General features: G+C 57.0%; 8 protein-coding genes across 8 annotated transcripts; 3 read left to right on the top strand and 5 right to left on the bottom strand.

Annotated features, from left to right (window-relative positions):
- Window positions 1-45: 45 nt before the first annotated feature.
- P884DRAFT_238651 (anaphase-promoting complex subunit 11) lies at window positions 46-1018 on the bottom strand. The gene is made up of 4 exons (XM_069440096.1): window positions 682-1018; window positions 593-624; window positions 462-525; window positions 46-403 (listed from the first exon to the last, which is right to left on the bottom strand). Exons 1-4 carry the CDS (start codon window positions 821-823, stop codon window positions 336-338), a joined length of 306 nt encoding a protein of 101 aa, XP_069299575.1. The 5' UTR covers window positions 824-1018; the 3' UTR covers window positions 46-335.
- Window positions 1019-1381: 363 nt separating this feature from the next.
- P884DRAFT_195066 (Rhodanese-like domain-containing protein) lies at window positions 1382-2479 on the top strand (the record flags this gene model as incomplete). Its single annotated transcript, XM_069437881.1, has 2 exons — window positions 1382-2361; window positions 2425-2479. The coding sequence occupies 2 exons, from the start codon at window positions 1382-1384 to the stop codon at window positions 2477-2479; spliced, it is 1035 nt and encodes a 344-aa protein (XP_069299574.1).
- A 525-nt stretch (window positions 2480-3004) lies between these two features.
- On the bottom strand, window positions 3005-3889 carry P884DRAFT_275739 (Alpha/Beta hydrolase protein; the record flags this gene model as incomplete). The annotated part of the gene is made up of 1 exon (XM_069442874.1): window positions 3005-3889. The coding sequence occupies one exon, from the start codon at window positions 3887-3889 to the stop codon at window positions 3005-3007; it is 885 nt and encodes a 294-aa protein (XP_069299573.1).
- A 1863-nt stretch (window positions 3890-5752) lies between these two features.
- Window positions 5753-7060, bottom strand: P884DRAFT_194714 (glycoside hydrolase family 18 protein; the record flags this gene model as incomplete). The annotated part of the gene is made up of 3 exons (XM_069437850.1): window positions 5753-6509; window positions 6576-6887; window positions 6954-7060. 3 exons carry the CDS (start codon window positions 7058-7060, stop codon window positions 5753-5755), a joined length of 1176 nt encoding a protein of 391 aa, XP_069299572.1.
- A 667-nt stretch (window positions 7061-7727) lies between these two features.
- On the top strand, window positions 7728-9615 carry P884DRAFT_238638 (WD40-repeat-containing domain protein). Its single transcript, XM_069440095.1, has 2 exons — window positions 7728-8089; window positions 8155-9615. Exons 1-2 carry the CDS (start codon window positions 7846-7848, stop codon window positions 9144-9146), a joined length of 1236 nt encoding a protein of 411 aa, XP_069299571.1. The 5' UTR covers window positions 7728-7845; the 3' UTR covers window positions 9147-9615.
- A 227-nt stretch (window positions 9616-9842) lies between these two features.
- P884DRAFT_194832 (inositol monophosphatase) lies at window positions 9843-11230 on the bottom strand (the record flags this gene model as incomplete). The annotated part of the gene is made up of 6 exons (XM_069437861.1): window positions 9843-9951; window positions 10017-10148; window positions 10204-10275; window positions 10387-10842; window positions 10929-10983; window positions 11050-11230. 6 exons carry the CDS (start codon window positions 11228-11230, stop codon window positions 9843-9845), a joined length of 1005 nt encoding a protein of 334 aa, XP_069299570.1.
- A 967-nt stretch (window positions 11231-12197) lies between these two features.
- On the top strand, window positions 12198-12889 carry P884DRAFT_256610 (Dehydroquinase). Its single transcript, XM_069441074.1, has one exon. The coding sequence runs from the start codon at window positions 12289-12291 to the stop codon at window positions 12787-12789; it is 501 nt and encodes a 166-aa protein (XP_069299569.1). The 5' UTR covers window positions 12198-12288; the 3' UTR covers window positions 12790-12889.
- A 177-nt stretch (window positions 12890-13066) lies between these two features.
- P884DRAFT_194830 (xylose isomerase-like protein) lies at window positions 13067-14149 on the bottom strand (the record flags this gene model as incomplete). The annotated part of the gene is made up of 1 exon (XM_069437860.1): window positions 13067-14149. One exon carries the CDS (start codon window positions 14147-14149, stop codon window positions 13067-13069), a length of 1083 nt encoding a protein of 360 aa, XP_069299568.1.
- Window positions 14150-14585: the final 436 nt, after the last annotated feature.

Raw genomic sequence — 14585 nt, 5'->3', positions numbered from 1 at the left:
ATGTATACTGTACACCATCAGAATTCGTCTTGTCAAGGAGGGATTCTGCAAAGCGCTTCTGGATTAAGAAGACCACTAACCACTCCTATGGATCGAAGCTATCTCGCTGTCGCTGACGAGATGCCGTCATTCGGACTGCTGAGACATCTCTTCCCAGTCAGCCATCTTACTTTTCTCCACTCTCGGGTTCTATTCTCTTGATAAACAATGAGCATGGAGAACAAGCCAGTAGCATGCACTTGGCCGATGACGGAACCATAAGAGGACGCAGTGCTACTCTGGCAGTTCATTCCTTTTTGGTTCTAGTCTTGAGAGCAGTCGTCCGAGTCGGTTTCTCAAACTGCAGGGATGTTTGAGGTGTTATTCATGGAGGTTTCGATCGGCTGCTCGATCCATTCAAATCCTAGAGTGTCGCATATCAGCGCAGGATTTTCAAGATCAGGAACTGAGCAGTGACTCACGCTGCCGACACATGGGACATTGGCCTTTGGCCGAGTCTTGTTTAATCCACTCGAGGATGCAGTGCTGCCGGTTATTCGGATAAGCGAGCTAAGTCCCTCGAGCATTCGTGGGGGGAACGGGAGCGACGAACCATATGAAAGTTGTGTCCACATTTCCCAGAGACTTTGAGAACTCGGTCAAAAACTACGATCCTCGACATGCTGGGCGGTTGACACTTACGAAGTGGGCAATCGTCGCCGGGGTATTTGCATGTTGGACAAGTCCCATCAAAGTGGACTTGGCAAATACCACAGACATCATCCTCAGGAATGTCCCAGCGCCAGGTCGCGACTGCGTCCCATTTTCTGATTCTGACCTTCATATCTGGGCAGCACCTTGCCGGTTCACGTTCTCTGCCAAGCTAGCAGAGTCACCGTGGCAAATTGTATGTGAAAAGCTGGGAGCTTGATTAGCACCGTGTAGTCTACCTCTGTCGCATCAGAAGTGCATGCAGGTGGGCGCATCGGAAGCTGGGGGGAACTTAGGTTGAACTGTCTGCGTCTTCCACCGGAGAGTGGAGTATTCGTAGCCTCTTGTGGTGAAGGAGCACATCAAGCAGGTCATGGCGCAACGGTTTAAAGGGTGGCCCAAGCTCCACGGGCTTGCCAGGATTTATCAGCTCTTGCTGTTCCCCGCCCCATCACGCAAACCTCTGCCTTCCAGCTGCTGCCGTGTACTCTTGCTAATGTGACAAGGGAGGTCGACCATAATCCGGACGCTGCGATTGAGTCGAAGCCGTTACCGACTGTGCAGGTCCGCGTCGTTTCCGACCCTAGCGCGTGCATTGATGCGGCCTCGACCGTGGATGAGTCGAAACCCGGACAACAGCGAGGCGACCAGATAAGCAAAGCGAACAGGGCGCAAGAGCCCAATCTCGGCCATGGCCTACTTCTCGGCCCTTCGTCCGCTTCGGATATCAGTGTCTCGCCGTGGTCGGGCCCGTGGCCTCCCAGCTAGCTTCAAAGTCGCAACCCCTGGAGCTTGCCGGTCCTTCTCCAGTTATCTCGTCACCCCACGGGAGCTCGCAGATGCCCTCAAGAAGAGCCCGCCATCGCCCATCTCATCCGAGCCGCGTGTGATTCCGCTCTGCGCTTCATGGTTTCTTCCCAACGACCCCCAAGGCCGTACCGGCATCCAGGTGTTTCGTGAAAAGCGCATTCCCAAGGCACGATTCTTCGACCTCGACAAGGTCATTGATAAGCGCAGCCCATATCCACACATGCTTCCCAGTCCAAAGGGCTTTGCCGAGGCCATGAGCGAGCTGGGTATCCGCAGAGAGGACACGGTAGTGGTCTACGACAGCCAGGAGCTGGGCATTTTCAGCGCACCCCGTGTCGGCTGGACCATGAAGGTCTTTGGGCATCCGAGCGTGCACATTCTCAATAATTTTAAGCTGTGGGTTGAACAGGGTTTCCCGACCGAGTCCGGCAACGTATGGACGGTGGAATGCGGTACATATCCGATCCCGGAGATGGATGAGAAGAAGGTGGCACATTTTGAGGAGGTTCGGGAGGTCGCCCAGGATTATAACAAGGAGGGTGCCGAAGGAGTGCAAGTCTTGGATGCGCGGCCTTATGGGCGCTGGTCCGGGAAGGTCCCGGAGCCGAGGCCTGGCTTGCCCTCCGGACACCTGCCCGGGTCAATAAACATCCCCTTTACTGAGGTGCTCGACCCGTCGACCAAGGCATTCCTTCCCGCGGACAAGCTGAGGGAAGTGTTTTTGAGCAAGGGCGTGGATCCGGAAAAGCCCATCATTTCAAGCTGTGGCACCGGTGTCACGGCTTGCATCATTGAGACGGCGTTGAGCGAGGCCAACTATGGTTCGCCGGAGAAGAGGAAGGTGTATGATGGCAGCTGGACGTAAGTAGACGTCGACAGTCCGAGCGGCCGCTAATGTTGAGGAATGCGACTAACCTTCCGCAGCGAGTGGGCGCAACGAGTCAAGCCCTCGGATTCGCTCATTCGGAAAGAAGAATGAGCTGAATGTCAATAATTCGCTCGCCGCCAAGGAACGACCCGACCGGCGTCAACCTGCGCCAAGGTCGCACGCCACTCGATTTATACATGTATGATTGATTATGAGATGCTCCCTTGTACCTTGCAGGAGAGTCACGCTACTAGCTTCTTGGGGGAGCCTTCGATAAACACTCAGCAGTCTCGAGGAACCATTCCGAACGGCCAACTTGGAGTCGCCGATCCCCTTGATTGTTTGGCATGGTGTCCTGGTGTTTGGACCAAGGAACAACATGGGTAATGTGTGCATCGAGGCAAGCACAAGCGAGTTGCGTTGGGTTGATCTGTGTTTAGCAGTTTACCTAGCAAAGGCACTGGTCATGGCGTCGTTCCCGCATGGCCGGGTGAGGCCGTCTATGTCCAAGCAGATACGTGTGCCCTCTTGCCCGGGGCTGATTGCTGTTTTCTGGCTGTTTCTTTCTTTCACTGTCTCCCACGGTTGCCCTCCACCATATCCAGTCTCCCTCCTACACTCGTGCGTCTCCGTCGGTTAGGCCCGAAACACGTCGAATCTGTCAAAGAATGCAATCATCCAATCCGCCACCTGCTGCTCGTTGGTTTCGAGGGCAAAATGGCCGGCATCTAGCCAGTGCGTCTCAAGCTTCTGGACGTCTCTTCCATAAGCCTCGGCGCCAGCAGCAACAAAAATCTCGTCCTTCCCCCCCCACGCCGTCAGGACTGGTACCCCCGATGAGCGCAGGTACTCCTGGAACTGAGGATACAGCTTCACGTTTGAGCCATAGTCCTGGAACAAGTCAAGCTGGGTCTCCTTGATTCCGGGACGATCCAGCAGCATCTGGTCGAGGTAGATAGCCTCGGGTTGGATAGCCTCCGGGTGCGGAGACCCGTTCAGGTACTGCCACTGGGTCGCGGGGAGCTCGAGCAGCGGACGGAGAGCTTCGCGGTCCGCCTCGGCACCGCTGTCCCAGAGTTTTTGAAGCTGAGACCAGAAAGGCTGGCCTAGGCCCTCGGCGTAGGCGTTGCCATTCTGGGAGACGATGGCCGCTATGGCGTCGGGCCTGTCCAGGGCGAAACTGAAACCGGTCGGGGCGCCGTAGTCGAAGACGTAGATTGCGAAGCGGTCCAAGGAGATGACGTCCACAAAGGACGCGAAGGTCCGCGCGAGGTTTGCGAAGGTGTACCTATAGCTGCGCTCGGCCGGAACCTTGGTGAAGCCGAATCCAGGGAGATCGGGGGCCACGACGCGGTAGCGGGTCGCGAGGAGCGGGATGAGATTGCGAAACATGTGTGACGAGGAAGGGAAACCGTGCAAAAGTACTACCGTGGGCGCGTCAACCGGCCCAGCAGAGCGGTAAAATACTTCTACGCCGTCAGCTTTGACGGTTGCTACCTTGGTGGCCTGACCGGTTGCCATGGTGTTTTGGGGTTGTCTGTGTAGCCCGAGCGCGTTGGGAGAAAATTGTCGAGGTATTCTCGGGGACTCAGGGGCTGGTTGGCTGCTGGTTGCGTGGCTGTACTCTGGTTCTTTCGACCTCGGGTTGATCCAACATAGAGCTGGCCGGGTGCTGGAAAGGGGGGACGGGGTTTCTTTATGAAGCTCCTTGGCTTGAATTACTGCCACTGCTTCGCTTGTTATGAAAGCGAATCTCCTCCTTTCCCACCCCTCCTAGTCATCATTGGGGAGGGTATCAGCTGTAGCAATTCGGTCTCCCGCCTGTTTGATTGATTCCTCATCAGATATGATCTTCCGTGCACTTTGGTACAGATACCGTCATACCCGCCTCCGACAGCCTTCAAGCCTTGCCATCAATCTGATGTCATGCTTGACCACCCCCCCCCAGCAAGCGGCAATTGGCCTGTGTGGGAGCGGCTACCTAACTTTAGTGTGCGAAATGATTAGTGCACTGCGCCCTTCCTGGCTCGAGCATGTCATCATGCGCGAGGGCGGCTGACCGGGCTGCTCTGAATGTTTCCGAACACGTGAGTATATTTGGAAAATGGCCGGATGATGCACCACCTTAGCACCAGAGCCCCTCCGAGGAGAGGTTAAGGCGTTGAAGGTAAAAGACGCAATATGAATCATGTATGTACAGTACCCTCCTTGCACAACGCAGTTGGTCTCGATTGATTATGTAAACAAATGTACTCGAGTACTTCTCGGATAATTTATCCGTGAGACCGAAGATACTTCGCCACCGGTGAAAATAAGACCGACTTGAATGGCCGATGTCACCAACTCCCTACCGTACCCGCAGCCGTTGGAACGTATGACCTGGCGTACGCTGCGGTCCTAGAGCTTATTTGTGGTCTGGTGGCAGGGAAAAAGCCCACCTCGTTGCCAGTGCTCTACTAGTTGCATATAATGGCCGTTGAGAGCCTTTCCATTCTCGGGGGGGGCCGCTCATTCCCTAATCGCCCAGTGGCCCCTGGATGTAGATCCTCAGCCAGGACACTTGTCCGTCACTGGCCAAGAGTGGTCCCGGACAAGCTAACATACAATGTGTCGGCAGCAGTGACAAGAATATTGATCAACTTGTTGACGAGCAGAGTTAATCTTCTCCCCTCTCACACACATCCTCGCACATAGGTATGCTTGTTGGGGGCGCGGTGTGTCCTGCTGAACTAATAGGGGATCGTGGTGTACCAACTCCGGCCTAGATGGCCCCAAACACCTCAGACATCACAGTCATAGACGTCGTTCGGCACACGAGTTTGAGCATACTATTCCGCTTCTTAGAACGAGGAACAGGGATGGCATGGCCAATGTAGCCTGAGTCCTCACCACCGAACATGCAGATTCGACACACCTCACAAGATAGTTAATTGTTGTTCGTTGTCGCCAACTTAACACGGTCGTTTGTAAATGCGGATCAGTTGAAGATTCGTGCTACCCATCAAGTACGCCGTCGACAGGCAGCCCCTCCAGGCTGGAAAAGGAAGAAAGGAAAAATAGATATACTGTGGCTTTCAGCACCGTGGATCTCTCCTGAGATATCATGCTCGTCTCGGCAGCGTTCACAAGCCGCATGCCCCATGTGCACAATGGCAGGAAGGAGATCGGTATGGAGCGGCTCCGTGAGCGCGAGTCAAAGTCTCCTGGAAAGGAAGTTGACGAGACTCCTAGCTACTCCCAAGAGGCCAGCGCATCCGCCCCGCACCGGCCACGGCTCGCTGAATCTAATGTAGGGCTCCTCGTGCTCGTCACTCGCTGCGTGCAACGCAGGCAGTCAAGGAGTCGAGGTGTGGCAGTAGTCTCGAGGCGAGACCTTTCCTCTCTTCACAGCTCGTCCTTGCCTTCCAGGTATCTCTCCAACTCGTCATTGAGTGCTGCAAAGTGTTTGAACAGAGGTGCGTCTTCGCCAATTCCCCAAGCAAAGACTCCTCCCAGCCGCCGCTTGCCTAGTATCCGAGGAAACTTGCGCTCGATGGCGTCGGGCGTGTCAAACGTCCACCAGAGATCCTCCATGGCGTCCCAATAGTAGTATCCGCCCCCCTCCTCGTCGTAGACGCCGTGATCCAGCGCCCGCGAAAATGACTCGGCCACTTCATCCGGCACCGAATCGTGCCACGAGAACGCCCCGCTGCGGCCGAGATCTTCGCCCGTCTCCGGGTCTTCGAGCAGCAACGTCGGGCAGCCGATCGGCGAGGCGAGCGCGCAGGCGTCGTGTTCCGTCTTGAAGTACCTGGTATAAAAGGCAAACCCCAAATTGAGTCTCTGGGGCGCAGCGCCGGCAGAGACGTAGGCGTCGACGGCCTCGAGGCTCAGCTCCACCCCGGTGTGGTGCTTGGTCACCACGTCGCGGCGGTTCATGAGATCGTACGTCATGACGTTCAAGAAGTCCACATGGCGCATGATTCGGGGCACCGTCTCGCGGGTGAAGGCAAGCATGTCCCGCTTCAGGCCGGGCACCGCGGCCGAGACGATCTTGTGAGGCCCGAGGGCGGCGCGCAGCTCTGCGAGGAGGAGAGGGTAGGCACCAATCTCCCAGGCCTTGGCTGAATTAGGCACCTTCTTGTAATCCTCGCCGTTACCCCTGGCACCGCGAGTCAGTATAGCGTCTCCCGTGTGAGAGCAATCCGTGGACCGGCGCGGCTCTTACCCCGGATATTCCCAGTCAATGTCAACCCCATCCGCACCCGTGGCAGCGACCATGCTGGCCACATTCTCAGCAAACGTCTTTCGCGTTTCGTCATTCAAAGCAGCAACGGAGAAGCCGATCGTGTCTCCCCAGCCACCAATGGCCACCAAAACCTTGGTCTTCTCCGGGAACTTGGCCCGGACGTCATCGACGGTGGTGAACAATGGCCACTCTGTCCGTCCGGGCTCGTTGAAGAGACCAGGGCTCATGAAAGCCACGGCGACGTGCGTTACGTGTCGGAGCTCCTCAACGGGGGGTGCCACTGGGTGCTGACTGTGTTGACGACGAAGTGGTCAGTCCATCGCCGGGAGCATGGTGCGTGAGGGATCTTGTCCTTACCCGGTAAAATACATGAGGCATCGCAGGTCCCGCTTCGGCTTCGGCTTGAGAGCCATGCTAAGTGAGAAGAAGCAGAGTATTAACCAGAACAGCCGCAATGCTGCCATCTTCGGTTGGAGGTAAGTATGAGTTCCTTTCAACAAACGACCGGTCGAGAAACAAAGTCCAAGAGAAGTTCGATCTCGAAAAGCAAGAAACGATAGGCCTATTTAAATTCCGCGCTACATTGAGCTTCTTTTCCTTGTCATGACGTGATGTTGTAGATTCATGTATAGGCCTATGCTCCAAAAGTCTCTACATGCCCGAGGCAGGGGACCTTTAACTACCCTGCATTCAACCAAGGTGTCGCGACTTGAGATGCAGGTGCTGCTTCACCAGGAACGCGATACCAGCCCCACCTTCTGATTCAGAGTACTGCTGCGTACTGCTGCGTACGGATAACAGAGCTCAAGGCGACGGGTAAATACGTGTGGGGATTGTATATATGTATGAAATGTACGGAGTAAAACGCAGCAATACTCCCCACCAATTATAGATCGGAAGTGTGTAATCCGTACATACATACGTCGTACTTGCGTGTACTCCGTACGGACTACGTAAGTCAGCTGGTCTGTGTAATGTAATCCGTATTATGTATATTCCGTATTAGTGGAACGCACCAGTACAAAGTCGGTAAGGTCCAATTCACTCTAGATAGAATTGAAAACTTCTGGCGATTGGCTGGCCAAATTTCAAGCTCCCGTTCGCATCGACGACCCAAGCCGAGCTGCGTCGGCCAATTCTTCCCTCCCGGACTGATTGATTGCGAACGGGACTCAAAAGTCGATGGAATGAGTTGAGAGTTCCGACCCACCATCGATTTATTAGGAATCCAACCAAGGACAATCTCGCCATGCTGGAGAATCTTTGCACGCTCCCGCTCTCGGCGGACCTCTTTACCCAGGTGTTGCACCCCTCTGAGCCACTTCTTACCGTCGGCCTGTCCAGCGGTCGTGTCGAGAGCTTCCGGTTGCCAAGCGACGAGGACGATGGGACCAGCAGCTCGAATAGCGGCAAGGGCCTGATTAAGAGCGTGTGGAGCACCCATCGGCATAAGGGAAGCTGCCGGTACTTGGCTTATAGCCACGACGGACAAGGTGGGTGGGACGGCGGCTGTTGGCGTTCAGCAAGAAGCGCAGCATTGACAATTGGCCGCAATCAGCTCTCTACTCGGCCGGAACCGACTCGGTCGTCAAACACTTCTCCCCCGAAACCGGCATCGTCATCTCCAAGATCGGCCTGCCTCCCCGCAACAGCGCCACCAACACGACAGACTGCCCGGCCATTCTCCACGTCCTCTCCCCCAAGACCCTCCTCCTCGGCACCGACTCGGGCGGCCTCTACATCTTCGACCTTCGCGAGAACGGGAGCCTGAACCCGAAGCCGGTGCGCAAGCACGTGCCGCACGCCGACTACATCTCGAGCATAACGCCGCTGCCCCCCTCGGCCGAGAGCACGTCCGGGTTCCCAAAACAGTGGGTGTCGACGGGAGGCACCACCCTCGCCGTCACGGATCTCAGGGCCGGTATTGTGGCCACGTCGGAGGACCAGGAGGACGAGCTGCTCTGCTCCACCATCATCCCCACGGGTCTCGGGCCCAAGCGCATGCGCGACAACGCCGTCGTGGCTGTCGGCACGGGCGGCGGCGTCTTGACGCTCTGGGACCGCGGTTCCTGGGACGACCAGCAGGAGCGCATCTACGTCGCGGGCGGGAAGAGCAAGAGGGACGGTGACAGCCTGGACGCCATTGTGCGTGTGCCCGACGAGCTCGGCTGGGGGAAAAAGGTAGTTGTTGGCGTGGGTGACGGCAGCATGGCCATCGTCGACCTGAAGCAGCGCGAGGTGCAGGCCGTGCTGAAGCACGATGAAATCGAGGGCGTCGCTGCCTTGACTTTTGACTACCAGAACCGCCTCATCAGCGGCGGGGGCAGGACGGTCAAGGTCTGGGCAGAATCGGGCGTTCAGGGTAACGAGGACGAGGAGGGGGAGGAGCACGAAGCCACCGCGATCAAGCGGTCCGCGGATAGTGACGATGATTCCGAAGGGGACGACAGCGACAGCGATAACGAGCGTCCCAAGAAACAATCCAAGAAAAAGCGGAAGAAGGGTAAGGGTGCCCAAGGGAAGACCGTAGCCTTCCCGGGCTTGGATTAAGTTGTCGTTTGTGTGCCCGGTGCGACGCCATTGCATTTACTGTGTACACGGCTTGCCGGTGCCGCGCGACTCCAACTCGCCCGGGCTGCAGAGTGCAACCACACACGTCTCAGCATAACTCACTCTATTGACCTGGATGCCCCGGGCCCAAGAGGATCCGCCCCAGAGTCTCGATTGGAAGCAGTCTGGTTCAACTGCAAAGTGGCTTGTCGACGAACCTGCGACTGCCACTGACCGACCGTAGGATGAACTGTTGTATGCTTCTTCGTATGTCTGCGGTCAAGCCCACGCTGGTACCTGCAGCAATCTCGTAATCAGTGTTTTGAGGATGCTGCAAAAGCGGCTGATTGAGCACGGTGATGGATGGATTGTCAATCCAGGCAACCTTGGCAACCGCTACCCATTCGGAGCGATAGTTAGGTTCTGTCTAGTACTTGCGTAATGGCCCATCCTTGACTACTTGAATAGGAAGTCACGTTATTTGGGTATTACTTGGTTGACGATGTCCCCTCGGCTTGGTTTTCGAGCCGAACTGGTTCTGGGCGGCACCACTGCTCGTTTGAAACAAGTGCTACCACATGACTCCGGTTACCTTACGCGGTGCGCCATCTCCCTCTCCTCAGCCCATGGCATATATGTTGGGAGTCATAGTTTCAAACTGCAAGGCTGCATCGCACCTTCCCTTCCCACACTCGCTTATGTACCGGGCCGGTTGTAGTCGAGAGCCCTCACACGCCGCCAAACTTCCCTGACAGTCCTTTCCTGACCTTGCCTCCCGGATTCGGTGCTTGACGAGCCTGCGGGACTGCCTCAGGGTAAGCGGTGGTGCTTAGCCGTGAGGTGGAAAGACTACCGGAAGGCAGTACTCACCGGATAGCCAAGTAGAGACGACTCCCTAATCCGACATCCTCTATCTGTGCCGTCGAAGGGTTCTCAGGGGGGTTTGCTGTTGTTATTAACCCTCCGGCTTCTTGAAGAATGGCGATGCCGGCAGCGACGTCCCTGATGCATCATCAGCCGCTGCGCCCTATTCGGGGCAATCAAGCTCGGTACCAACCACTCCCAGCATCCTCCTTCCCACCATATATCGAAGGCGCCCATTGCAGTATAAGCTAGATCCATCGTCGCACTTGCCGCTCGCAGGTCAGCGAAACAGAGGGCCGTGATTGGAACAGAGAGTGGCACGGGGGTGAACCAGGCAAGGGGGGCAAAAGGGGGGTATGATGAACAGCCATCTTACCTGCCCAAGCTCCGTATGCCATGGACCATACCCCCTTTCCCCGCCCGCCCCCCAACCTCGGCGGCCATGTTGAGAAAGCTCTCCACCTTCCGATGCAGGTTGCCGCCGGGCGTGTCCTTCCTGTCCTTGCCCCACTCGCACGAGAAGACACAGCCGGCGGGCGCATTGGTCGGCATGGGGGGTATCGGATTCCGGATCAGGGGCAGGCGCTGGGTCTCGTTGAGCCACGCGCCGCGGCCGCCGCACGCCGTGAAGAGCTGGTTGAGGAATGGCGCGTTGATGACGCCGATGACGGGCTTGCCGCCGACCAGAAAGGCGATGGAGACACAGAACAAGGGGAAGAGGTGCGTGTAGTTGACCGTCCCGTCTAGCGGGTCCACGCACCAGGTGGGTGTCGAGTCGCTGATCAGATAGTCGCGGGATGCACCTTTAGAATAGCTTTCCTCGCCGACGAAACTGGGAGTTTGCATCGTCGTCAGCACTGGACATTGTTCGGTCGTCACCGGTGGGGTGGAGACCCGGTGACGGTAACAGCGACATACGCATGGTCAGGGAACTTCTGGTTAATGGATGTCTTGATGAAGAGCTCGACGTCTACTCCGGTGCAAGATTAGCGCTCTGCGAGAAGCAACCGGCAACTAGCAACGGGGGCTCCTGGCTGACCTTCGTCGGTCTTTGTCACGATGTCTACCGAGCTATCTTTCTCGACAGCCTCTGGCGTGCTCTCGCCGTTCCACCTCGACCGAGCAGCCTCGAGGAGGAGCTTGCCGGCATCCTTGCCGAGTTGGACGGCGAAGGCGTAAATGTCGTCGAGCTCTTGTTCTGTGAAGGTCTTGGTAGCCATGTTGATTGGTGCCGACCTATGGCAAACCACCAATCTACGAATGCAGGTGGCACGTTGCTGCTAGCAAGTACATACAGGATAATATCCTCCCAGTGAGAGCTACAAGCTTCGCGGCAGCGTTGGAAAGGGAAAGAGGGGGGGCATACGCGAACAGGGAAGGAGCTGACTAGCATTCGCTTTCCCAAGACACCGCACCAGAAGAGCCGCCGCAAGCCGAGCTCGGCGGGGGAATTCCGCTGTTCCTAGAGTCTGGAGCTTTGTATATACGGACGTACATACCTTACTTCCTGGGCCGCTAAACGGCCTCCGGCAGCTTCTCCAGATCCGCAGAGCAAGTCTTTGGTGGCCCCCTTGGCTAGCATGAACGAGGCGAATCGGCATCGACTCAGGGTCACCTTTGAGACCTCAGATCAAGCAGGCAGGCCGAGTATCGTTCTGAATCCGGACCGCCTGCCGCTGCGCCGATCGCCAAATCTGTCTCTCGTTTGTGCGAACTGGTTTCCGTCCGGGAGAGTCTTCACCCGCCGAGTGGAGAGCCGTGTGGGGCCGTCTCGGCGGGGCCCACAGTCCCGGGGACACGCCCGTTTGGCTGCGGATGAAGGATTCCCAAAGGGGAAACCGAGGGGCACGAAGACGGTTGTAAAATGTGGTTGCGTATAGGTGATATCTTTGCAGTGCGGCGAGACACAGAAGCATCCACTTCCATCTGACAATCACGGAGAGGGAATCACGTAGTGCCGGACTCATCTGTTCGGGGGCTGAGTTGAGGTCAAAGTTGTGTCTGAGTCTGCAAAGCCGAGATTCAGGACATGAGAAGCAGAGCTACCTAAGCGAACTTGATCTTGCTTTTGGAGTACTCTGTGCCAGAACTTTGAATCATTGAAATTCCCACCCCCCCCGGCTCCCCTTCCTCCCCAATCACTTCTTCACGGTGAGACCCGGCTTGGACCCCAGTTGAATCCTTCAGAAGAAGTGCGAACCCTCTCTCTCCCTCTCTCAGCAGACCATTGAAACCGACATGCACACAATCTCCATTGCCGGCTAGCACCACGACAACAATGACTCCCCGCATCCTCCTCATCAACGGCCCAAATCTCAACCTCCTCGGCAAACGCGAGCCGCACATCTACGGCTCCGCCACCCTCGCCGAAGTGGAGGCCCTCGCCCGCGATCAGGCTTCCTCGCTCGGCATCGAGCTCGAGACATTTCAGTCGAACCACGAGGGTGCCATCGTGGACCGCATACAGGGAGCCGCCGGCTGGGGACCCGAGGCGGCAGTGGACGACAGGACGGAGAGGCTCCGAAAGCCGTCAGCCATTGTCATCAACCCCGGCGCGCTGACCCACACGAGCGTGGCCATCCGAGATGCGTTGCTGGGCGTGGACATCCCGTTCGTCGAGGTCCACGTGTCCAACATACATGCGCGGGAGCCGTTCCGGAAGCACAGCTATCTGAGTGACAAGGCGGTGGCTGTCATCTGTGGCTTGGGAGTGTATGGGTACACGGCCGCGATCGCGTTTGCGGCTCGGCATCTGAAGGCAAAGGGAGAAAGGGAATAACTCCGGAGCAAAGCACTAGCGCGCATCGCATGCATGCTTTTTCCTGTTGTCACGCCACACAAACTACATAGGAACCTGAAAGACGGGACAGACTATTGGTGATTTTCAAACTTGTCCTTGTATCGTTATATGCGTATTGGTGAAGATCGCCCTGGTGTGGGGATCTACAAAGTCCGATGTGATGGCAGCCGCTGTGTACAAGTCCAACCCCCAAGACATCCTTGGTTCTTTGTTCCCGTCAACCTTGGTGGCACGGGGCGAGGAGCATCATCGTCCTCTACAGCGATGCATACACCCTTGTTGTCTTGGACGACTTTGGCTTATCCACGTTCAGCTTCATGTCCTTCTGCAGCTTGACCCATGAGGCGGCCCCCCTCCTGGCAAGCTCCTCGGGCACTTGGGGCTCCTCGTCAGCCATGCGGCGGTGAAACAGCTCCAGGCTGACCCATCCCTCAAAGCCGAGACCGTGGAAGAAAGCCCGGGCAATCTCGCGGACGGGAAGGTAGGCGCCGCGCTCGTCTTCTCCGTAAAAGAGCCTGCAATTTCGGGACCAGCTCATGCGCGGCGGCTGGTCGGCGTTGTAGAAGGGATGGCCAGGGACCAGAGGCTCGCTGAGGCGCTCGGCATCGACAACTTGGACGTAGAACACCTTCTTGACATCGACGTGTGCGATCATCCGGGCGATCGACTGGCGCACGGCGGCCTCGGCGTCGGGAGTCCGGCCCGAGGCGGAGGTCGGGTCTGCATAGATGCGGCCGGCGATGTTGAAGGTGTCGAGACACATGCCAAAGTTGGGACGGTCGACCCGCTGGACGACTTCCCAGCAGAGCTCCCATGTGTCGACGCGCGTGCTCCAGCAGAGGCTTTCATAGGCGTAGCGAATGGGAGGGTCCTGGCGCAGTCCCATATCGGCGACTATTTGCAGATCCGATACAATCAGATTCAGGTCCTCGGTCACGCGAGAAGCCGGGAGAAAGCTGGCGGGTATCTGGATCATGTCGGTTCCCAGCTCCCGGGCGAGCGTAAACCAGAGTTCGAGCTGGCCGAGGCGGCGCTCGTGCTCCTCGCGGTCGAGAAGTCCGTCGTAATGGCTGAAGGGCTGGAGGCAGATGATCTCGATGCCTCTGGCCTGACACAGACGCCGAATGTGCCGAGCAGCTGCTGCCTGGGCCTCCTGCGATGGTCCTTCGGGAGACGGCGTTTCAGAGGACAAGGAGTAAGCGACATCGACGAGGTCTTCGTGGAAGAGCTCAATGCCCTGATACCCGTACTTGTGGGCAGCGTCCATCTTGGTCGCAAGAGAATGGCCGGCATAGCACCGGCCAAGCGACATGGACGTGATGGCGAGTTTGCACGGCATGACGGGCCGCTTACAGGAGAGTATTGAACTGGTATGAGGATTAGGAGAGAGACAGCGGCCCCGGAAAATTCCCGTTCTGCGGTGGCGGATGAATGCTCGCGAGCCCTGATGGTGTATGCTCTAAGAAGATGGGTACGATCTGCTGGCGCTGCAGAAGGGGATATAAAGGGTATAAAGGGGAATAGAATAACCTGATGGCAGTAGGGTGGGCGAGTGTAGAGGTTGGGTTAAACTGGAGAATGATGAGGACCTTTGCAGCCCGAGGAAATAAAATAAAAAAGAAAATTATCTGCGCCTGTGACAATCAACGGGAAGGGGGAGGAAGGAAGGCACAGGAGCCTGCAGTGCCAGGGGCATGATTTCTGGAAGGAACTCGGGGAGCTTAAATAGAAACCAAAACCGAAAGGAGCTCCCATCGAGGCCCGGGGGACCCGGA

Source organism: Thermothelomyces heterothallicus, assembly GCF_042370625.1.
Source record: "Thermothelomyces heterothallicus CBS 202.75 unplaced genomic scaffold P884_scaffold_5, whole genome shotgun sequence".
In the NCBI taxonomy this organism is placed as follows: domain Eukaryota; kingdom Fungi; phylum Ascomycota; class Sordariomycetes; order Sordariales; family Chaetomiaceae; genus Thermothelomyces; species Thermothelomyces heterothallicus.
The sequence above is the reverse complement of the archived record's forward strand: the minus strand, read 5'-3'. Positions and strand labels throughout refer to the sequence as shown.

Bases quoted from the DNA above. Each gene is read 5' to 3' on its own strand.
- P884DRAFT_238651 (XM_069440096.1), bottom strand. From the start codon at position 823: ATGAAGGTCAGAATCAGAAAATGGGACGCAGTCGCGACCTGGCGCTGG. The intron at 526-592 runs GTTCGTCGCTCC...AATAACCGGCAG, and splicing joins GTGGACACAACTTTCATATG to CACTGCATCCTCGAGTGGAT. The intron at 404-461 runs GTGAGTCACTGC...GCGACACTCTAG, and splicing joins ATGTCCCATGTGTCGGCAGC to GATTTGAATGGATCGAGCAG.
- P884DRAFT_238638 (XM_069440095.1), top strand. From the start codon at position 7,846: ATGCTGGAGAATCTTTGCACGCTCCCGCTCTCGGCGGACCTCTTTACC. The intron at 8,090-8,154 runs GTGGGTGGGACG...GGCCGCAATCAG, and splicing joins TTATAGCCACGACGGACAAG to CTCTCTACTCGGCCGGAACC.
- P884DRAFT_256610 (XM_069441074.1), top strand. From the start codon at position 12,289: ATGACTCCCCGCATCCTCCTCATCAACGGCCCAAATCTCAACCTCCTC.